Genomic DNA, 22,874 nt, shown 5'->3' with positions numbered 1-22,874 from the left:
ACGTGGCTTGCGGGATCTTAGTTCCCTACCAGGGATCGAACCTGCACCCTTGGCAGTGAAAGCGCTGAGTCCTAACCATTGGACCACCAGGGAATTCCCTCCCAGTGTGTATTTGGGACAAGAAGGAGGCACTCTGCCCCCCACTTTGGTGACGGTATCCCTCTGACCACCATCCCTGTCGGGAGCTGCCCTGCCGCTGCTCTCCGGAGGGGCAGGGGCAGGTGCACGGCCGTCGCAGAGCAGGATGGGAGTCCTTACTTCTCTGTCTTCTAGCCTCATGGCCCTAGAGAAATTACTTAGACTCATCGAGGTCCAGTTTTGTCATCTGTAAACATGTTTTATCTTGATAGAAAATATCCCTACCCCAAAGTGTTGTCATAAAGTGTTGAAAAGATGACATACTTTGTTAGGTGCCTGCCAAGTGCAGTAACTGGTGAGTAGATAATCCGGTTGTGAGTTCTAGCAGTGACTTGTTTGCCATCAGAGGTTTTAAGAGGCTCCCCAGACCACAGACCAGGCTCTCCTTTGAAGGTCGCTGTCCCCAGTAACAGTCTCATGACCCGACTTGTCTCTAACAAGTGGATTTTGGGGTTAATATTCCAGACCTTGTGGCGAGCCTTGGACCTGTATTACTGGAGTTGTTTCACTGCAGCGGCTTTACTGCTGGGTGCCTACAATTAGACAGACTCAGGCTTGAAAGCTAACCTCCGCCACCAGCTCATTCTCTGTTCTCCCTTCCCTAGATCTATGCCGCCCAGCCAGACATCTCCCGGGCGTTTCAGACCAGAGAGTTCATCCCGCTTCCCCGGCTCCTGGCCATGGTGATGGTGACCACCGTGCCCCTGGTGTGCAATAAGATCATGTTCACCCAAGCACTGAACGTGAGTGGGGACCCTGCCTCCAGACTCTCTCCCGCTTGCCCCACCGGCCGTGCTGGGGACTGTGCCGAGAATACCGGCCTGCATGCACTGGTTCGTGCTTTGTCGGAGCCTCTGAGGCTTTCCATGGGTCCACTCGCCCGCAGACGGTGCCCTGGGGCCCGAGGCACGTGCCTGCCCTGCTCCAGCACAGAGCTGGGACGGCAGGACCCCTCCATGGCTCTGGGCCTTCCCAAGGGTGGGAGGGGAAGCGTGCTCAGCTACAGCCTAATGTCATATGTTAAAGTCTCACAATTTAGGGGCTCTGGTTAGGGCAGGACTGAAATTTGCCCAGCAAATCCTTTCTTTTGTGGGTTAAATGAATAGTGTTAAGTTTTCTGGGGAACATTTACTTTGAGGACCAGCTGTTGCAGGAGTTTGGGGAGGACATGTTCAAGGAAAAAATTGATACTTCAAGTCCATGTCATTATTTATCATAAAGGTTCCCAAGTCCCATCAGAAACCACACTGTGAGGGACCCTTGCATTTTTCACCATAAATCATGGCCTTAGGTGAACGGCCATGAATGGTTGGCGTACACGGGTCCTAGGCCAGCCAGCCCCTCCTAAACCCAGGTTGCCTCAAGACCCGCCTGGGGGAGACCAGGTGCTCAGAGGAGTGCAGGGCCTGGGCTTTCCTCGGTGTGGGCGGAGTCCCCATCCTTCAGGCAGGCTGGACCAGGGTCTGCCGTGGTGGGTCGGCTCCGGTGGTGGGGGGGCAGTTACCGTAAATTGGCGAAGACTCACTGGACTGTGCGGTGGGACTGAGCATTTCGTGATACCCATCCAGGGGTTGTGCTGAGAGTGGCCAGGGGGCCGTGGGGAGGCGCTGGAGTAAAGAGGAAGAGGCCTGGGTGGGACCAGCCAGGAAGGCCTTTTGCTGTGGTTGCCAAATCCTAGAATCAAGGTGAGGCCCCAGCCAGCTTGCCCATCTGTTTTGTGAGAGGCACAAGGTATCTTATTCCAGGGACTTGCAAAGTAGAGTTGAAAGGAAGGTGTCCTGATGCTGCCTCCTCACGGGTAGAAGACAGTTTCAATCCGGCCGGCTGCATTTACACTCCCCCTCGAGCTGAGCCCGCTACATACCCCGGTCTGGAATATAAAAGGCTGTCTCGCTCCCTGTCACGCTGTTTCAGGAGAGAGGGGTTGTGCCCCTAGGAGGTGTTGCATCCGCCGGACGGGGTGGCCATGGGGCGGGGAGAGCACGTGGCCTCCTCTCCTGCCGAGGCTGCCGTCCTGTGCAGGCCCAGGGCCAGCGGAGGGGAAGCCACGGCTTCGCCTTCTCGCCACTGGCGCTTTCTGAGCTGTGACAGTGTGTTCGTACAAGTGACACCAGAGACAGGTGTGTCTGGGGGGTGGACTTAGGAGTGCGTGGGGTTTTTTAATGACGTTTTTCTTGTATTCTTCACGGTGTTATCTGCAGAATTTTAATGGCGTATATTTTAGATCAGAAAGAAAAGAGTGAGCTTGTTTTAGAAACAGGAAATAAGAACGTGTTTGGAGACAGGGTCTCAGGCTGTTGACCGAGCTTTGCCCTCCAAGCTGGTGGGTGTAACACTCGTTTGGGTCCTGCCTTTGAAGTGATGATGGGGTGGGTGTGGTTGTTGGTTTAAGACATTTAACGTAGCGCTGCTTTAGCGTACAACGTCCATGTAAAATGAGACGCCAGCCAGCTGGAGTGCTGGGGGCCTGGGGTGTTATTACACTGAAGGCCCGTCAGAAAACCTTGTTTCTACCAGACTGTAAAGCTGCAGCATCCCAGCTTGTGCTCCCTGGACTTCTCTGTACATGGGAGTCACCTGGGGCTGATGGCATTGGGCTGGCTGGGCCTGAGATCGAACGTGTCTCCCAAGTGCCCATCCTCGCTGCTGCTGGCCCAGGGACATACTGCCACCGGCCGGGGACTAGCCTTTCCCCCTTTGTGGTAATAGCACAGGTTCTTGAACCTCTTCAGCGAGTGAGGATTTTGAAGGCCCTCCTGGCTGTCTGAATCCAGGTAGAGAGTCTGGATGTGGGGGGCCTGGGGTGGAGGCTGTGCGCCTAGAGGTGGCTGGCCGGACTCAGGTGCCTGGTGCCCTTGCCCATCATCTCTCCACCTGACGATAAGTGGAGAGGCCGGTGGTCCCGGTGGGATCTCGGCTGTTGTCGAGGCAGGTAATCTGTGGAGCCGAGTGGTGGTCAGGGAAGACGTTACCAAAAACAGAACAGCAGTTAAGAATAACCATCGGACGCCACCTTTAGTAACTGTGCTCCCGGCACCTGCTGAGGTCACATTTGCAGGAGGTGAAGTGGGCAGGGTCCCCGGGCCACCTCTGCACAGCGCAGAGGTCCGGCGGGCTCCTGGGGAGGGCCAGGGCCTGGGCGCTCCGTGTCCACCAGCGCGGCCTGAAGACACTTGCGGATTTACCTCTTTTTCTTCCCAGCTGGACAGCAAATCAGTGAAACACACAGCTTTGTCCCTTATTTCCGTCATTTTGGAGAGAGCCTTAAAGACCATTGACTACTGCCTGAATACAGGGGCCTGGCAGGAGTCGGGCGTGTACACGGCCGCGATGATGGAGGACTTCGTGCGGCTCTTCAGAGAAGCCCTGAGCAAGGTAGGCCCGGGAGCCAGGCTTGGGCTTTGCTTACAGGGTCACAGGCGAGCACACCAGAGGGAAAAGGCGAGCTTGGGGGCCCAGAGGGCAGGTGCGAAGTGAAGGGGAGGGGTTGGGGCGCTCCTGGGACTCAGGTCCCATAAGGACTGGGGCTGCAGTGATGGGAGGCCTGCTCCTTCCTCCCTGGGGCTCGGTCTGGTGAGCAGGGAGCCCAGGCGTCCGCAGACCGGGTGGCTGCCCGGAAGAGCCAGGGGCTTGCTGGGCTGGGTACCCCCAGCCGGATGTAAGAATGAGTTTCTTGGTTCCCAGTGTCTGGCTCCAGTGAACAAGTCCTCAGGGGTTTGTTTTAATGATTGGTGCTGTGTTTTCACCAAATTCTTACAGTGTTCAGTTCTGGGAATTATACCCCAAACCAGAGCTCCCAGAGGCTGGGACCTCTTTCGGTCACACACACACACTTGCACGTGCTGGCCCCTCTCCTCTGTTCTTTGCTTCTCCTTGTTAGTGGGTTCAGTTCATTTGTTTCTCTTCCTTTTAAAGGTGACTGGCTTTTTGTTTCTTTGTTTTCCCTTTTAGATTTTACCAGATCTGAATGCCATCGTGTGGGTCTGGCAGTCACTTAGGAAGCAGGAGACAGAACAGGATGACGAGAAAGCAAAGAAAAGGGGCAACAAGACCCCTGCTACCTGCGTGTCTCCCCAGAGCGGTGAGGGGCCTCTTCTGTTTGCAGATACCACTGACACAGGCAGCCTGGGAGCCTCCTGTCCAGAGGGGCTGATCTAGAGGGACTTGTGAAGGCCTCTCTGGCTCTGAATGAATCCTGTGTCCTTCTTTGCTTAGGGAGAAGAATGAGCATGGCATTGTACATTGAGTTTTTTGTGTTTTGTTTTTGTACATTGAATTTTAACATCTGTTAGAAATGTGCCCAAGATTTATGCAAGCACTGTGTCTCTCTAAAAACTTGTATGATGAGTGCGATGTGCTCTGGCCTTTCCGTGAGGGAGGAGGCCTCTCTCTTGTTCTGCGGATAGCGGTGGGCTACATGGTCCCCCTGGAAATAAGATGTGTTGACTCAGACCTTGTCACTGGTGAAGTGGTGGGCTTCACGTCTGTATCTCTGTCCTGTTTCATCCTTGCGCGGCCCTGTAGGGGTAGGCACTGCTGCGTGTCCCCATTTTTCAGACGAGGACGCGGAAGCACAGAGAGACAGAGTAGCTTTACCCTGTCCGAGTTCACAGCTGTGAAATCGGGATTTAGACCCAGCCTGTTTGAACAGCTTTGATTTTTACCACGTTGACTCCTTAAACCTCGCTCCATGGGGCTCTGTCTGCAGCCTCAGTGTTCCACATACAGTTGACCGTGATGGGTCACGGGTGGTTCGATCGCTCACTGATTGAGGACAGAGAGCAAGCGTGTTTCCTGATTCAAGCTGTTTACTTCTGGTTCAGATGATGCAGAAACCATTCTTCTGAAAGCCGCCCTGCTCCAGGTCATCTGCCTCTACCAGAAGGTGGTCCCGCACGTGGTCATGCAGTACAACTTTGACTTCAGCAAGCTCCTGAAAGGTGCGTCTCGAGGGACGGTGGGCGCCCCTCCGCTGGTCCTGCCAGTGGGGGTGAAGGAAGGAAGTGTGGGTAAACTGGAGCAGAGGCTCCGGCGCCGAGGACCGGGAAGGCTGCTGGGCACTGTGGCCGGCGTGTGTGATCCACCAGCCTGGCTGTTTTCATCTGGACCAATGGGTTTTAAATAGCTGGTCTTCCTTAAGGAGATATCAGATGAACACTTGGCAGCCTCAAGAGAGAAGAGAGAAGCCAGCCCGCTGAGTTGCCTGCCGTGGGTGATAGACAGATGAGATTATGTGATGTTAATTCTAAAGCCTCTTTGCAGAGGAAGAGGGGTGCAGAAATGAAGCCCCTTAGAAGGAGGTCCCGTTCGTGCACAGGCACTTCTGACATGGTTACTCGTATTTTACCCAGTGAAGTTCAAACCGCATCTTGTAAAAGTAACATTATGCTTGTCTGGCCACGTTTCCTTGATGGAAAAGTTTGTCTAATAGAACTGACTTTGTAATTGGGCCTACGGAGGAAGACTTGCGGAAATATCATTCTTGGAATTTATATAAGCGACTGAAATAATCCTATTCAAAAAGCTGTAGTTAACTTTTTGATGGTTTAAAGGCAAAAAGTTCTCTTGCTGTGAGAATATGAGATTTACTATAAAGTGGCCATTTAACATCTGGTACCACGTCCTTCGTGAGCAAAGGATTAACCCAGAAATCAGGCCAGAGACTGAGGACCCTGTCTCAGACCCAGGCGGCCGCAGGCTGTGCACAAGATGCTTGCCGTCTAGGGAGCAAGGCCTGTGCCCCGCACCAGGGGTCACACTCACGAGAGACTGTACCTGGAGGGCAGTGTGCACTGGGGGCTCTGAGCTGTAGGAAGAGGTCAATGTGGGCCGAGTGCAGGGAAGGGCAGACAGCACCCCCACTCTTTGGTGAAGGATTTGGATAGACCTTGGGACGGGGGGGATGTGTCAGTGAGGTGTCTGGGCAGGAGACTGGGCACAGCCTGTGTCAGGGTGACCACAGGACAAGGACGGGCGGAACCCCCACATCTTCTGCCTAGTTCCCTGGACAGTTCCCTGTCCCATCCTCGTGGCCAGGGCGGCAGTAGCTGGGCCCCCGCGCCCGCCCCCCACCCCCGATGTCTCATCTGTCTTCCTCTTTCCCACCCACAGGCGTCATCTCAGAGGAGGGCCTGCGTGAGGAGGTGCCTGTCACCCTGCAGCACCTTGTTCTCAAGGTGGCCCTGGCACTGCCCGCCAGCAAGTTTCTGTGGTTAAAGGCCCAGGTAGGAGGTCGTGACCCCGCCTGTGTTGTTAGCTCACCTGCAGGCTTGTTGGCTTTCTGGCCTGGGAATCTCTAGCTGCATCAGAACCCTGACTGCTGGTTGCGAAGGAAGACGTTGACGGTTCTCCTTTTAGAGAGAAGCCTCTAGAGCGGAGGCCAGGTCCTGATTTGTGAACCAGGAATCCCTTTGCTTTGCAAAGTAAGGTGCTTAGCTATCCTTACTGAAAAGATATTATTGCTGGGTGTTGGGAGTTTTTTTCCTTTTTTCTCTTGACTCTTTCACATTCTTCTTGTCCTTTAAAAACCCTTCTGGAAATAAACAAAATACGTTTCCTTCTCCTTTGTCCTCATCCTGGAAGGACTTAAGACAGAGATGGGAATAGACACCAGGCCACGAGAGGGTTGAGGCTGGTGGAAAAATCAGTAAAGATGGCTGGCGTTGTTTTCTGTGTCTTTGCTAATGTCTTCTAGGATTTCTGGAGAACATAATGTTGAATCGTAAAGGGAACTCAAGATGTAACAGATATTTACCTCTGTATTTAAACACAGGACGCCATGTCACTTCTATCCAAAGAGGGAAAATGACCAGGCCAAATTAAGCCTTGTCTGCATGTGTCTCTGAGTAGCTCAGAGGACTTGTTTTAATGGCTTACCGTCTTCTTTGAGTCCTTGTATGGAGCCAGTCGTGCGGAAACGTACCCTGGCGCTTTCAGAGGTGCTATTTCCAGAGGGTGGAAGAACACCGTGGCCCTGGGACCTCTGTGTTCCCCTCAGTCCTCTTTCCGAGGCTTGCCTGCCTCATGGTTGAGGACGGTCCTCACTGAGAACTTACCGAATGCCAGGCTCGGCACGAGTGTGCCATGTATCGTCTCATTTATCACCACTTACAGACGAGACAGCTGGAGCGCAGAGTGGTTAGGAGGCTTCCGTGGGGTCCCGGCCGCAAGTAGGGGATCCAGGATTGGACCCAGGCAGCGTTGCCCAGACCCTGCTCTCAACTTGACAACCCCCGTGAGGTCGCTGCCAGGACCCCAGTGAGATGACGGATGAGTCTGGGGTGTTTAGTTTTTTACCCCAGCTGAACTGGGCCGTTGGGGTCTTGAGGATTTAGTTGGAAAGGGAACAGAGGCCTCTTACCTCGAAAGAACTGGTATTAACGTATTAGTTTATATCCCATGCTTCATTTTTTGCTCCTAAGATGGGTCTGCTGGGCTTTGGGAACCATAGCCCTCATGTGCTCAGATCAGGGCTGCGGGGACGCTCCAGGGAGACACAGATGCATCGGGGTCTGGGCTGGGAATCTGGAGCGCCATGTGTTCAAAGCCCAGAAGCCTTTGTTAAGAGGCCTGCTTACGTGTAAGGAACCGATTATATCCGTGCCGGCATCTTGCTGAAATGCAGCAAGCGTGGCGTTGGACGGAGTCAGGCAGCCCTGGGTGGGGTGTTTTCCCGCCTGCCACCCGCCGCCAGCCAGTGCTGTGTCTGCGCCAGGACTCCTGGGCTTGAACCCCATGTCGGTCATTAAACGGCCATCACCTCCTTGTGCCTCAGTGTCTGCACATGTGAAATGGGGGTGACGGTTGTCCCCACCGCAGGCTTGTTGGGAGGACAAAGTGAGTCAGTGTACGTGAAGCACCTGAAGGGCCCCCGTGCTTCCTGCGGTGACTGCTGTTAACTACAGCTGCTTTCGGGGCTGTGGGAGGAGCTCCTAACTCCTGAGGCTCCTCGTGCATAGCATCCCGGCAGGCTTGCCGAGTGGTGGTTAAAATGAGATGAGATGAGAGGCCGGGAAGAACACTGGGCATGCAGTACCTGTTCGCTCAGCAAGCAGCGGCCTTTGTTACGTTTATAATATTCTATTGTTCAAACTCCAGGAAGGCCCAGATGCAGAAATTATTGGAGGAAAGCGATCCGTGTTTTACTTACTGATGAAGATGTTTGTGACCAGTAGCCATTCGCATCTCAAGTCATCAACCAAACTTCTGATCGTGAAGGTGAGCCTTTTCTACCAGTTCCTAGTTCTAGAAGCGTTTTGTACAATCTTGCTTATAGTAGATGCTTAGTCAACAGTTGTTGAATTAAGGATGTATTCAGACTGTTACAATTTAAAAACAGAAGGTTTTATGGCAGTTTTAATGTATTCTGTCTTAACCTGGCTGTGTTCCCAAGACGCAACCTGATGAAATGGGAAAAGCGGGCGCTTTGAAGTCCTGTTCCAAGATTTGAGTCCTGGTTCTGCTGTTCCTGGGTGGCACTGGACAAATTGCTTAACCTCTCTGAACTTAGCTTTTTCGTGGTGAACGGGAATAACAAAACCGTAGGATTGCAAGGGAGGTTACGTGTGATCAAATAGTAGACCATGCCTGGCACATTCTGGACTCAGTAAACATTAGGTTTCGGCCCTCTGGGGAACAATTTAATAGGCGATGCCTCTTCCCTCAGCTCCAGACTCAGCCTCCTCCAGGGCCCTGGCGACTGACCGCAGCCGTCACCCACAGCACAGGTGTCGCCAGAGTCAGCGGAAGGGAATGAGGAGTTTGTTGGCGTCTCTTCTTTCTTACACTTGAACTCATTTTCCAGGGCTACGTCAGGTCTTGCTGCAGCGCTAGGAGATCTAGTTCCTTGGTTCCACTGGGCAGCAGACATCCTGGTCAGGGCCGGGGCCGGGCAGGTTGCTAGAAGAATCACATTCATTGTATTTAGGGCACAGAGATTTTACCTTTGAAGTGCCAGTGGTCTTGCCACCCTTCAACCTCGCCTGAGCTGCGTGGAGGACGCGAAAGTCTAGGTCGTGACCTCTGCAAGGTTGTGCAGGTGTGATTTCATGATCACTCCCTGCATGTGGGTGGAATGGCACGTCAGGCTCTCCCTCGGAGCACTCTGTGCAGGGCTCGTGCCGAGGGGCTGCTGCGACCCCGAGTTCTGTCGTCGGGCCATTTGGGGATGTCATTTAACCAAGTCCTGCCTCGTAACACGTTCTGCTCCCTTAGAACAGAAGTAAGGTGGTGCTTCTGGCCCAGGCCTGGGCCTTGAGAAGCCACGTTGAGAAGATTCGGCCTGACTGGGCCACTGTCCTGGAGAATTTCATGCAGGCTGAGGGCTGAGTGGCTGGGAGGAGTCAAGTCCCAGGTTGGAAAGCAGACTTTCAAGTAGCACTGGGATATTTTCCCTTTTTATTATTTAGGAGTTGAAGGAGAGGAATAAGCAGCAGTGAGACGAGGGACTGTGTTCTCCTTGATCGAGCCCAGAGCGACCTCTTTTCCTCGTTTCCCTCGACAGTGGGGGTTGTTCTGAAGCGCAGCTTTTAGGATAAAACTGGACGGAACTTTTACCCCCTCTGTGCTCCGTGGTCTCAGAGGACCCACGGAAAGCGGGTTCTTCCCTGATGTTTCAGATCCTGCGGGACACAGGGGTGTTTGAGCACACCTGGCAGGAGCTGGAGCTGTGGCTGGAACACCTGGATGACACCGAGCAGGAGAACCAGGAGGCCGTGATTCAGTTTTTGGAACGCGTGAGCACGTATTTCCCACGTACAGAAGCACGTTCAGGACGGCGTCCTAAGTGACCCTCAGTATGGTTAAGGCATTTCTGATGTGCCAGAGCCCAGAGGCCTCTCCTCCTGACTCACTGCCTAATTCTTGCTGAGATGTCAGAACGATTTAGTTTTAGAATCTGTAAAATAGGACTGTATCACTGTGTGCTGTTAACTTCCTTTTGGGCGTTTGTTTTTGTAGGAGGGATTAGTGGTACACTAAGAGCGGTATTAAAAGCAATAGCCTGATGTGAAAAGGAGATATTTTAAAAAAATCTACAACAAAAAGTTCTTTTTTTAAAAACTTTGCAGAAAAACTATTTTTCTTTGAAGGCCTGTTAAGATTTTCGCTCTTCCCTTTATTTTATCTGCGACATTTGGGGGCATTTTTCATTTCACGTGTGACCATCTGAATATTTCCCACTTGACTCTTTAATGCTCAGGTTCTCCTGACATTGGTGGCGAATCCCTATTCATACACGGACAAAGCGTCTGACTTTGTCCAGGAAGCCAGCGCCCTGCAGGCCTCCATGACGCGGCAGGACGCCGATGATGTCAGCATTCCCATCTCCCACATTGACGGTGGGTGCCGCTCCCTGCGCTCCTCGGGCTTCTGAAGAGCCAGCCATGGTGGCATATTAGAGGCAAAACAGAATTGCACCGAAGCCTTGTGCGGAGGGCAGACGTCCCATTTCTTTGCATCAGAGATCAGCCGCCTCTGGAATTGGAAATCCCCTTACTTGTTTATGTAACAGGAAATAGGTGCAGGGCTTATTTGCTGCGTTGTTGTTATTTGTGCAGTGTTTACTTTGTGCCAGGTGATGCTCTGAGCTCTTAATAAATCCTAACTCATGTAACCTCATAAACAACCCCAAATTGGGGGGGGTTATCCTCATTTTATGTATTGACAAGGCAGCTGAGGCACAGAGAGGTTAAGCAATCTGCTCAGCCTCACACAGCGAGGATGTAGCAAAGTCAGGATTTGACTTCAGACACTCTGGCCCTAGTCTGTGCGTCAACCCTTATGCTCTGCAGCTTCTCAGATTTTGGCTTATTTCCATGACTATCCAGGTTAAAGTTTCTGGGCTTCTCAGTGTCACGCGAGGAAACTTCAACCTGTTACTACCTGAGCTGGATAGTCCTGCATTTTGTCTGGCAGAGGTCTTAAGATTTTATAGATAATGCCCTTATTTGTTTAGAATCAAACATTACACTAAGCATTTTCCCCCAAGAGAAGTTTAGCTCTTATTTTTTCCTCTTTTTGCAAACGTCCTCTTGCTTGCCCTACCTGTGGGATTCCCATCTTTCTGCCTCAGATGTTCTCGACATGGTGGATGTCCTGGTGGAGGGCAGCGAAGGCTTGGATGAGGAGGTTGGATTCTTACTGAATGAAGACATGATCGTGCTCACGTTCCCGTTCAGTGCTGTGGTCCCCGCTGCCCTGGAAGCCAGGAATAAGTTGCTCCTTGGAACAGAAAGTGAAGCAGGTACCTGTGTGTAGTGAGAATGTTGTGGCTGCATCAGGCCAGCTGGGTCTCTGTGGGGTAGGAGGTGGGATTCCAAGGGCTCTGGAAATAATTGCTGAAAACCCAAGGCAGCAGGGGTTCAGACCCACCAAAGTGATAGCTGCACAGCCGGTAGAAGTAAGTGTGCAGGGGTAGGACTCTGGGGGCTGGCTAGGCTGTTGGGAAATGGGGCGTTTGACGGACGAGTCTGAAATAATGTGTTTGCATGGCTGCACAGACACCTGCTGTAACACCGGTATTTTCTCTTCAGTGTTTATTCTTGATATCTTGATGCTAAGGTACAAGTCCTTCATCCTTACTGGGTATCCAGGCAACACAGACCCAAGAAAGCACTCACAGATCGCAGTGGTGTAATTAGTCAGCATTGCTCAGGCTTTGCTGCAGTAACACATACGCCCCAATGCGTCAGTGGCTTAAGGAACAAAGGTCTCTCTCTCGACCGTGTCCTGGTCCAGGACAGGTCAGGTGCTCTCCTGGGTGGCTGTTGTCCAGGAGGTAGCTCAGGGATCCCGGCTGCTCCCATCCTGTAGCTGTGCCATCTCAACATATGGCTTCCAAGGTCACTGTGGAAGAGGAAGAGAGAGTGGACAGTCAAACAGGGGTGTTCTGGCCAGGCCTGGAAGTGGCTGAGCGAGTCGCGCGGTCCCAGCCTAACTGCAAGGGAGGCTTGTGTGCCAAGGAAGTGGAAACGGATTGGTTTGCGCCAAGCAAGTCCCTGTCCCGGGTGGCCTTGGCCTCACCTCTTCAGCGCCTGGGTCTCCACTTCTGGGCCTCAGCACCCGAAGTCTGACTGTGTGCTGTATGTTTAATAGAAGTCTGGCATGGTCTACAGTGGTAGCATCTGCCTTCCAGCGTGGTCGTGTGATCGCTTACAGAATGGTTATGACTCTTTCTGGGTCTTGAATATGGGTGGGAGTTGGTGTTATTGATGGGTCACAGAAGGGCGGTCCCAGCAAGCGTCTCCCTGCCGTGTCTCCCTCCTTTGCAGGAGAAAGCATCGTGGCGTATCTGACAGGGGTGTTGACGGACCTCCTCCACACCCAGAGAGACCCTCTGGCTCTGTGTCTTCTGCTTCAGTCTTACGACAAGTTGGAGCCTCCGCTCCCACCTTGCTGCCGTCAGCTGTCCAGGTTCAACGGATACTACAGCCTCTGGATCCCGGAGCCAGCCCGAGAGGCCTTGGTGAGCTGCGGCGACCACCACTCCTGCGGAAACCTAGAAACCCCCAGAGGTTCCTCCCTGTGGGCCGCAGCGGGCTGTACCCCAGCTGTGTAGCTTTCACAGCTTAACAGGGTGAACGCTCATCACCTTGTCGTTTCCCCAGAGTAGGAGAGGAAGGCACGTGGTGTCTCTGCCGCTCAGCTAGTGTGACGAGACCCCGAGGGGCTCCGCGATGCAGCAGAACCGAATTCGCCGCTGGCTGCACGTTTGGGCTTTGAGGCTGGGGTTGGGGGCGGGGCCTCCTTCTCCTCCCTTCCGGAGTGGTCTGTGCGCGCTCGCCTCACGGCCCTCGTCTGCACACCTCAGCGGCCCCTAGACTTGGCATGCTCAGCGGTTAGACCCGAAGGCCGCTAGCAGGCTACGCTCTGCTAGACGGGAAAGTGAAAAAAGAAAGAAAGAAATGGTTTTCTCCTGGTGGGGGCGGCATTCTTAAAAGGGGCGCTGCAGGTTTGGCTCTGATGCAGCGTGCTTAGGATTGCTGGTGGAGCAAGAAATTCACTTTGCGTTGTGCGCTTTTGTGTGTTCGCTCAGTTGTGGCCGCGCTTGAGAAAGCAGGCAGCTAGGGAGGACCTCTTCCTCTTATGAACTTGGTAGCAGGAGCCTGTGTCGATTGCACGTTCACGGTCTGTTAGGGCCTCATCCCTAAGTGCATCACACGTATTTTACGCCATTTAATCCTCACAACTCAGAGAGGGGTTTGGACTTAACTATCCTCCTTGTACACGTGGGGAAACTGAGGTTCAGAGCAGTTCCGCCCCCAGGCAGTGGTAGACTCAGGATCCAGGCGGGCCTCTGGGCTCCAGAGCCCAGGCCCATCACAGCTATCGCCGCCTTCCCCACCTGACAGGCCGTGGTCAGGAGGTGGTCAGAGCCACACAGCAGCTTCCGTGGGTGTTAGCAGTCCGTGCTGTGCTGCACGGTGCTCCAAGTGTAAGCGTCCACTCCGTGGAGTCAGGCACTCGGTGGTTCTCACCCATGAGGGCGCGTCAGGATCCCCCAGACGCTCATTCAGACGTGGTCGCTGGGCGTGTGATTCAGCAGGTCTGGGGCGGGCCCGGGAATTTGCATTTCTAGCAAGTTCCCGGGTCATGCTGTTGCTGGTCCAGGGTCGAGCCCCACTGAGTTTCAGGGTACCATGCAGCCTAGTTGTACTGGCCTTAGGAAACAGTGTTTGGAGTTATAACAAGAAAAGCCATGTGGGGTGAATAAAGAAGGCAGTTTGGGAACTAAGTTAGAAGAAATGACCCACTTGGAGACGGAATGACTTCAGGAACGTATCTTCCGTCTGGCCACGTCCTCTCGTCCTCCCGGCCTCCCGGGGGAGGCCTTTGAAAGGCATGCAGCTCCCCCAGCCGGCTCCTTCCCAGGGTGGCATTTCCCAGTTTCCAGGGATTAATCACAGTGACTCCTGTGAGTAGAATCCTGTCTCTGTGCCGCGTGACTCCTGTTCTCCAGAGCGTGTAAATACCTCCCCGGCTCAGTGCCCTCACGTGGACACACGCTAGGAAAGTACATGTAACTGAGCGTGTTGGGACTTTACTTGAATCAAATGCCACAGGGTCACCTAGATGTAGTAGCATCAGTAGGTGATTTTTGTGAAACGTCCCTCTGTGTGCATGTCGCCCTGTCCCTGTTTTAGCACCCTGTGCCCTTTGCCCCTGGTGCCGATCTTTCTCTTTCCTCCCCTGCTGTCTCCCAGGCGCTGCAGACGTCGGGCAGCCCTGCTCCGCCGGACCCCCCAGCCTCCTCTTTCAGTGCCCTGCTGCAGATGGCCTACACGGGCCAGGGCCAAGGTCAGGGCCAGGGCCCGGGCACATTCCCACTCCTGGACGAGGGGGTCCAGGGGCGGCTGCGGGCTGCCCTCCTGCACCTCCCGACGCACCGGGCCCTGCGCTCCGCCAGACACCTGCTGCTGTACCTCAAGAGCACCGTGGAGAACTTCGGCCAGGTCAGCGCTGCCCCCGCTCCCTGGCTTCGCCACCTGCAGAGAGTGTGGCCTTCTGCTGGTCGGGTCCACACTGAGTGACGGTGTGGATGGAGGCCTGGGGCCCCCCTGTCGCCCCGTTTGTCCGCACACGGGGAGGGCGGTGGCCAGTGTGCAGGGCCCCGAGCGGGCCGCGGTTTGGGAGCCTCGGCTCCGGGTGCTGTGCCCTCTCCCTGGGGCAGAGGCGCAGATCTCAGACCGGGAGCCACGCGCAGCTGAACGTGGTTGCTGGGGCAGCTGAGGCCGGGCGGGGCCCTTCCCCCGGCTGAGCAGGTCCGCGGCACGACCAGGCGTCCCCTCTGCCTTTATAAGTTTTAACTCGGCGGCTCGTTGTTGGGCCTTCTGTCCCTGAGGTGGTTTACGGATTTTTAGTTTAGGGTTGTTGTTGTTGTTGTTTTAGTATTTGTTTATTTGGCTGCTCCGGGTCTTAGTTGCCGCGTGCGGGATCTTTTTAGTTGCGGCAGGCAAACTCTTAGTTGTGTCATGTGGGATCTAGTTCCCTGACCAGGGATTGTATCCGGGACCCCTGCATTGGGAGCGCAGTCTTAGCTACTGGACCACCAGGGAAGTCCCTTGGTTTAGGTTCTGAGGTGGGCTTTTCTCCCTCATCTTGGTCAAAATAAATCTGTGTGTTTCATCAAGATTTAGGAGGACAAGTCTTATTAAGAAATGACTTTGAGGGCTTCCCTGGTGGTGCAGTGGTTAAGCGTCCGCCTGCCAATGCAGGGGACACGGGTTCGAGCCCTGTTCCGGGAAGATCCCACGTGCCGCAGAGCAACTAAGCCCGTGCGCCACAACTACTGAGCCTGCGCTCTAGAGCCTGCAAGCCACAACTACTGAGCCCACGTGCCACAACTACTGAACCCATGTGCCACAACTGCTGAGCCCACGCGCCTAGAGCCCGTGCTCCGCAACAAGAGAAGCCCGCGCAAAGAGAAGCCCGCGCACTGCAACAAAGAGTAGCCCTTGCTTGCCGCAACTAGAGAAAGCCCACGCGCAGCAACGAAGGCCGAACGCAGCCAAAAATAAATAAATAAATTTTAAAAACTTTTATAAGAAAAAAAGAAAAAGAAATGACTTTGAGGTTGTTGGCAGTTTACCGGGAGTTGCCATTTTAGCCTGCTTCCCTCCTTGATTCTTGTTTCTGGCAACTCTCCCCTTCTGGCCCTGGGGGGACGCGGCAGTCAGTGTTCTGGTGACTGTCAGCCCTTCCTGGGCCTGAGGGTCGTGTGTGTCTGGTCCTCACAGCTGGGCAGGAGGACGGGGCCTCCCCTGCTGCATTTCCTCCTGGACCTCCTCAGGCACCTGGTCCTCCACTGTCAGCAGCTGGATGCCCAGAACCAGCAGAAGCGCCAGGCCGCCCAGGCTGAGTCCGACCTCTTTTTGGACGTGGAGTCCATGGCCTCGCTGGAGTTGGCCGATGACAAGGTACCGCCGCCCTTCCTCCCTGGGTCTCCTTCCGGTTCGCCTTTTCCTGTGAGGTCACAGCCACTGGCTTTCCCTCCATTCTGGTTAAAAGCAAGTACGTGTTCATTGCAGGGAAGTAGGGAGATGCAGAGAACTCCAAAGGAGGCCCTGAGCACCATCCCCCGCCCACCCCGAGAGAAGCACAGTTTACTTGGGGCGTTCATCTTTCCAGTCACTTCTCTGCTCACACTTGCCCTGCTGCGAGCACTTTCCCTCCCACTGTGCCGTGAGCGTCCTGAGAACTCGGACTGCGTATTTTCCTCTTAAAGCGTTGCAGCCCATGTTGAGCGAAGGCTGGGCAGTGGGCGGGGCCCTTCCTCGTGAACACACACAGCGACCACACTGCCTGGGGAGGAGTGAGCCTTCCTCTCCTGCCGGCAATCTCGTGAGTCAGCTCTTGAACTGGGGCCAGGCCGAATCTTTCTCACGATTTGCCATTTGACCTGTTGTACTGGGTTTGGGTGCAGGCATGTTCCTCAGTTCACAGTCGAACGCATGGCTCCCTTCCTTTGATCTCCAAGGGGGCTTTCTTGGGGGGGCATTTGTTGGTGCAAGACCAACCAGTCGTTGGGCAAAGCACTCCTGATGTGTTCTTTTCTGTTTTTCTTTCTGTTTGGGAAAGCTCAGTTGGAAAGTGTGATAGGCTCCTCTTTCCTTCCTGAAGAGTAAATAAGGAAAAAAATTTATTTCTGTCCCTGGGGACTGGGTGACTTCATTGACTAGGAATCGTGTTCAGCGAGGCTGTATCAAGTCATCATCTAATCCAGCAAAGCACACTCGGCTGCTCTCTGCTCAGTGGTTTAAACTAGTCTTGGGGTCAGAGCTAGTTCCTCAGGGGGTCACTCGAGGCCCAGCCTCCTTCTGGAAGTGGACGCAGTTTCACCTTCAGTTCTGGATCGTTTAACCCCTACCCATCTTCCCCAGCCACAGAGCCTCTCCGAAGCCAGGGTAGCCCTGCCCTGGTGGCCGGGTGGTACCCATGTCCCTCAACCAGATTTATTTAGGAGGGCAGGGCTGCTAGGGAGAAACCAGGAGACAGTTGATCGTCATCCCATTTTGGCATTTCTGCGTGGCCCGGCCCTGCCTGAGTGGCTGTGGAGAGCAGTTTTACTGCACGGTAAATTCATTCAGGCTGCATCCGTCAGCTTCCTGCTGGTCTGGGGGTCACTGACCGGGTCACAGTCCAGGCCCCGTCGTTGTACAGGGGAGGAGGTGCGTTATGATGGGGGAAGAGCTTTGGGCTTGGGTTGGGGTGCTGCGGGCACCCCTGAGAGGGGCACTGGGGCTGAGGAAAGCTGCTTCCTGCTCTCCGTCCTCCTCAGTGGCAGCTGCTGGCTGGGCCGTGGGTGAGGCCTGTGCCCTGTCACTGTGTTTCAGACGCTGGAGCAGGTGCTCGTGGCCATCCTCAAGCATCCCACGCTGGAGGGCTGGTACCTGGCCCTGGAGCAGCACGCGCTGCCCCCGCACACCCTCAGTCCCGTCCTCGTGAAGCTCCTGGCGGCCCACCTCAGCGCGGGGGTCCTTCCACTGCTGGTGGCGAGTGCCCCCGTCCTCCAGAGCCTTGGTCAGCTGGGGCTGCTGGCCAGGTACTCAGAGGCCATCACCCAGAGTGTCCTGAAGGAGCTGCGGAAGCGGAGGGCCCGCGCAGCCACGCTGATGCCGAAGGCCCTTCCTCAGCTTGAAGCCCTGCGGGGGCTGCACCCGTACATGGAGGGCTCCCAGCTCCGGGAGGTCACCCTAGCCCTGCTGAGCCTGCCCGAGGCCCACCTGGTGGCCCAGCGATCCACTGAGTCCCGCCAGAAGGAGAGACATCTGAACGCTCTCGGGGAGACCCTGGTCCAGCTGCTGACCAGCCGCCCCCAGGAGCAGCTGCAGAGCGGCGAGCTCCTCCGGGCCTCCGAGTACGTGAGAGGCCTGGGGGCTTTGCTGCCCGCGCTGGCCGTGGACGAGCTGGACGCCGTGCTCCTCCAGGCTCTGCAGAGAGAGCCGGCTCTGGCCCCCGCAGTCGGGGTCGCTCTGCTCGACTACTGCCTGGCCCGGCGGACGCCGGTGGCCCTGGGCACCGCGGCCCTGCTCCTGCAGCACAGCCGTCCCCACCTGCTGCGCTTTGAGCGGTGGTGCAGGCGGGCCAGCCTGGGGCTCTGCCTGCAGGAGGCCCTGGACGACTTCCTCCCTGTCGTCCGCGTGTACCTCCAGTGCAGGACCCGGGAACACTTCACGCGCCCCGCAGCAGGTACAGGAAGGGTGGGTTTGGGCAGCCAGGAGGGCTGAGAACTGTGTGTCCACCCTTAAGCCCTGGGACTTCACGTTCTGGAGGTATCATTTAGTTCTGTTTCTCCTCCGATGTCTGACCCAGCTCTGAGGATGGAGCTCCCATCGACCTCGAGTTACCCACGGGAAGCTGGGGCCGGCGGTGGGCGGTAGCTATGGCCGTTGGGGGCCAAGGAAGGAGCGGCCCCGGCTGGGTCTTGTTAGGTTGAGGGAGTAGCGCGGGTGATGGTCCTTTGCCCCGTCCCCCTCTCCCCACCATTGGGAGCATTGGTGGGTCCGTGCTGAGCCGTGGCACTCGGCTGGGCCCCGCTCTCTCTTCTCTCTCCACCCATTGGGTTTCAGGACCAAGGCACTTCCTGATCACCTCCAATTCAATTTAATTTTTATCGTGTGTACGAATGATTTTTCACGCACTGCTTTGCCTCTGTGCTGCATAGCTTCATATCATCAATAACAGATGTTTTTAAAAAGTAACAGCACCCCTGCAGGAGGGTGTCCTCCGGTCAGTGGTTCTCAGTGCTCTTCTCGTTCCCCAGTGAGTTCAGGACCTGGGTGCTCACCGGCTCGTCATGACCCTCGAGCCGGGGCTATGCCCAGGGCCTGCGGGACTGTTAGGGTTGAGTGATGAGAGGTGACCGGTGGCGTGCTGGTAAATGTTTTAACCACTGGCTCTTGGGGGAGACTGATTCGTAGCATTTGCCGATTTCCGTGGCGTCACAGCTCCTGCTGTGGTCAGTCTCGTGCTACCAGTGTGACATCACCCAGGTCACAGGTTTCCTGAAACAGAGCCACCAGCCCTTGTGAGCCGGTTGTCATGCCCCACGGCGCTCACCTCTCTCTCCTGCTTGTCTCTGCCCCAGTATCCTCTGCTGTCATTCCTGTCTTGAGGAAGGCCCTGTGGAGGCCGCTGCAGACCGGGCTTCTCAGTGCTGATGGGCCCCTAGAGTCTGGGCTGCATCAGGAGATCCTGGCCCAGCTGGTCCCATTTGCAAGAGCCAAGGACCTCCGTGTCCTCATGGACCGATTGCCCCGCTTGCTTCAGACTCCAGGCAGTCACAAGAGGTATGAAGGCTCGGGTTGTTTAATGGCTCTCCCTGTCTCAGCTTCCCTTTTCCCTGTAGTGGTTATAAAGCAGTGGAAATCGCTGCACTGCTGTTGTGCAGCTGGGGAGAAGGCAGTTCCTCCGAGAACTCTGCTTCATCCTGGCTGGAGCAAGTTCATCTCCATAAGTGGGTGGTTCTGATTCCCTCAGAGCCGTGGTTATCAACCAGGGGCGATTTTGCCCACTCCAGGGAACAGTTGGCAACGCCTGACACCTTTTACTGTCACGATATGGGCATGGGGGGCTTGTTGCTTCTGGCTGCTAGAGGGTGGAGGCCAAGGGTGCTGCTAGGTATCCTGTAATGCATAGGACAGGCCCCCTCCCCTCCCCCCGAAGAGAGAATTGTCTGGCCCAAAATGTCAGGAGTGCTGAGGCTGAGATAGCCTGATTTAGACAGAGTCTGGACAATGTATCCTTTTTCTGGTGTGCTAACAGTGTTTCCCCTAGTCGTAAAAGTTCTGGTGCGTCTCTGAAGTTTGCGTAAGGGGCAGGGGAAGCCTGTGATCTCCGTGCTTGGGTAGTTAGTGTAGGGACCAGGGCTCAGGGCATCTGCCTCATACGGCCCATTGTGATGTTGGATTATATATACTTAAAGCTAGAGGGATTTGGGCCATGCCTGTAACTCTGAGTTTTGTCTTCTGCCGCAGTTGGGTCGTGGCTGACTCTGTCTTGGCTGTCCTGGAAGGGTCGGCAGAAGAGCTGCGTGCTTGGAAAAAGACTCTGCTGGAGGCCTGTGTACAGTGGTTGATCGCGTCCTTTAGCAGCGGCCAGCAAGATGATGGTACCCAGGATCGAGAGAAGCAGATGCTGCTAAGATTAAACGAACTGTTGGTAGGTGTCTCTTATTAGAGCCCCTGGTTAAATTTTTAAGGGAAAGAATGAGATAGACAAACCCAGGTTTGCAGATACATTCAAGCCAGGTGGCGTGAATTCGACCTGGTGGGGGATGAGAGGAGCCATGTCTAGGAGGCGACGGGCAGGTGGAGGGCAAACTTTGAAATGATGAGCCATCTTTTATCAGGAATGGTTGCAGGAATTTGTCAGAATGCTTTTTGGTTGCATCTCCTGAGATGGTTATATGGTATTGTTTTTCGTTTTGACTGTTAATGGGGTGAATTATATTAACTGATTTTTGAACGTTAAACCAGCCTTGCATTCCTAGAATAAACCTACTTGGTCGTGATGTGTTCTCATTTTTATATAGTGTTGGATTTGATTTGCTGACATTTTACCAAGAAATTTTGTATCTGTGTTCATGAGGAGTATTAGCTTATAATTGTATTTTCTTGCAGTGTCCTTGTCTGGCTTTAGGATCAGGTAATACTGGCCTCAGGCTGAGTTAGGAAGAGTTTCACTGGGTACAAAATTCCAGGCTAACAGTTTTTATTTTTTTCAGGCATTTCAAAGATGTTGCTTTACTGTCTTGCGGTGTGCATTGTTTCTGATAAGAAATCTCTCATTCTTATCTGTATTTCTCTTTCCATGATGCCTTTTTTCTCCAGCTGCTCTGAGGATTTTTTTCTTTACGTTGCTTAAACAGCATGATTGCGATATGCCTGAGCGTCGTTTCTTCAGGTTTTCTGTGCTTTGGGTTCAGCGAGCTTCCTGGCTCTGCGAGTTTAGAGCTTTCGTAAAATTTGGAAATATTTAGCTGTTTTGGGCCTTTATTTTCTTTTGTTTTTGATGTTACATTTTTGCACAGAGTTCATTAGCTTCCTGAAGAACTTAATGTGTTGTGTTACAGGATTGTGAACTTAAGGCCTGTAGGAACCTGACCCAGTAGAGCTAGGGAAGAGGAGGAGAAGCATTCCTGGGGTGTCAGGGAGTCGAGCTGTGGAGCCGGGGGTGCTGGGCTCTGCTCTTCTGGGGATTTGTGTTCTTGGGACAGGCCTCCCTCCTTACCCCACTTGGCTGTTTTCTTTCTCTCTCTCTCGCTCTTGCTCCCCCCGCCCCTTTTAACAGACTTAACTTTTTAGAGCAGTTTTAGGTTCACAGCAAAGTTGGGCGGAAACTCAGAGTTTCCACATGCCCCCTTCTCCCACACGTGCACAGCTTCCTCACCGTCAGCATCTCCAGCAGCCCTTTCCTTGTAATTGAGGTGTGGTTTTCATCTCGTGGAATATGAGGTCTTAAGTGTGTCGTTTAGTGCTGACAGATACACGTACCCCTGTGCCCACAGTGCTATCCAAGATTCTCATCATTCCAGAAAGCTCTCTTGTGCTTTCTCCCAGTTGGTCCCCTTCCCCCCAGAGCAGCCACTCTTCCGATGTAACATAATGCACCACGTTTGGAGATTTTTCTCCACGTCAGGGACTGTGGCCCTACGTTGGCCCTGTTAGGGCGCAGTGGTCTTGCTCTGGGTAGATGTTCTCTCATGACAGTCACATGTGGCTGCACCTCTGTGTGTCGCAGATCAGTCAGTGCTATTCAGAATGGTGGACAAAGGGGAAAGTTACACAACTACTTGGGAATTTTCTTTTGGTCATTTGGTGATCATAGGTATGCTAAGACAGAACTACTAGTGGAAATAACAAAACAATTAAAAAAATCAAAGTAAGAAGCAACTACAAGCTTTTGCGAATTGCTTAGATAACTATATTCCATATTTACTGTAGGGCTGTAATTTAAATTCTGTGTCCTCGATTTTAAATTAATTTGGATATTCCACATATATTTCTTGCTTTCTTTATTCCTAGAATTCACTTAATGAAGTTGATCCTGGTGACTGGCAGAAATTTGTGAAGACTGGACTCAAGTAAGTTGAATTTATTTTCTTGGTGCTGTTCAGTAAGGCGGCGAGTGTCTTTGCTGGTGCAGGGCCAGTGGTGTAGCTTGTTATTAGTGTAAAGGACGTGGTGGAGAAGATGCTGCTCCCATTTTGAGCAGACGAGACGAGACAGCAGTGTTGGGGAGGGAAAATGATTTGCCCGTTGACATGTGTGTACTTCTAACAGCGATGAGAGAAGCAGCCTTTAAAAAATGAAATATTTTTGGGGAATTCCCTGGTGGTCCAGTGGTTAGGACTCTGCGCTCCCACTGCCAAGGACCCGGGTTCGATCCCTGGTCAGGGAACTAAGATCCCACAAGCCACGCAGCACGGCCAAAAAAATAATAATAAATAAATTTTTTTACTGAAATATTTTTTAAAAGCCAGAAATGTGCAGAGAACAATACAGGAGCACCCAGATTTAATAAATGCTGACAGTTTTCTCTATTTGCCCTAATTGCGTCCTTTCCTTCCCTTGTCCCAAAGTGTCACTCTTCTGAGGTTGAGTTTTGTCATGGCCCTGTGTGTTTAACACTTTGGTTGCATGTCAGTATGTCTCTAAATAATAAACCACAGTGTTTATTGAGTTTGACATCGTATACCGATGTATCACTTTATTGTCCCTCTTTTGCACTCAGAAGTT

At 53.7% G+C, this 22,874-nt stretch overlaps 1 protein-coding gene across 5 annotated transcripts in view; it reads left to right on the top strand.

The window, feature by feature from the left end:
• Window positions 1-22,874, top strand: part of URB1 (URB1 ribosome biogenesis homolog) — a 65,088-nt gene that overhangs the window by 20,304 nt on the left and 21,910 nt on the right. For all 5 annotated transcript variants that reach the window (XM_079921645.1, XM_079921642.1, XM_079921643.1 and 2 more), the window contains 16 exons: window positions 744-881; window positions 3,340-3,513; window positions 4,090-4,219; window positions 4,962-5,078; window positions 6,250-6,362; window positions 8,236-8,355; window positions 9,756-9,872; window positions 10,337-10,475; window positions 11,210-11,380; window positions 12,408-12,601; window positions 14,340-14,588; window positions 15,873-16,052; window positions 17,469-18,324; window positions 19,223-19,424; window positions 20,112-20,295; window positions 22,161-22,219. In XM_079921645.1, coding sequence (XP_079777771.1) covers window positions 744-881; window positions 3,340-3,513; window positions 4,090-4,219; window positions 4,962-5,078; window positions 6,250-6,362; window positions 8,236-8,355; window positions 9,756-9,872; window positions 10,337-10,475; window positions 11,210-11,380; window positions 12,408-12,601; window positions 14,340-14,588; window positions 15,873-16,052; window positions 17,469-18,324; window positions 19,223-19,424; window positions 20,112-20,295; window positions 22,161-22,219 — 3,143 coding nt within the window. The remainder of the gene's footprint in view (window positions 1-743; window positions 882-3,339; window positions 3,514-4,089; window positions 4,220-4,961; window positions 5,079-6,249; window positions 6,363-8,235; window positions 8,356-9,755; window positions 9,873-10,336; window positions 10,476-11,209; window positions 11,381-12,407; window positions 12,602-14,339; window positions 14,589-15,872; window positions 16,053-17,468; window positions 18,325-19,222; window positions 19,425-20,111; window positions 20,296-22,160; window positions 22,220-22,874) is intronic.

Source organism: Stenella coeruleoalba, assembly GCF_951394435.1.
Source record: "Stenella coeruleoalba genome assembly, chromosome: 5".
Taxonomy (NCBI): Eukaryota; Metazoa; Chordata; class Mammalia; order Artiodactyla; family Delphinidae; genus Stenella; species Stenella coeruleoalba.
The sequence above is the reverse complement of the archived record's forward strand: the minus strand, read 5'-3'. Positions and strand labels throughout refer to the sequence as shown.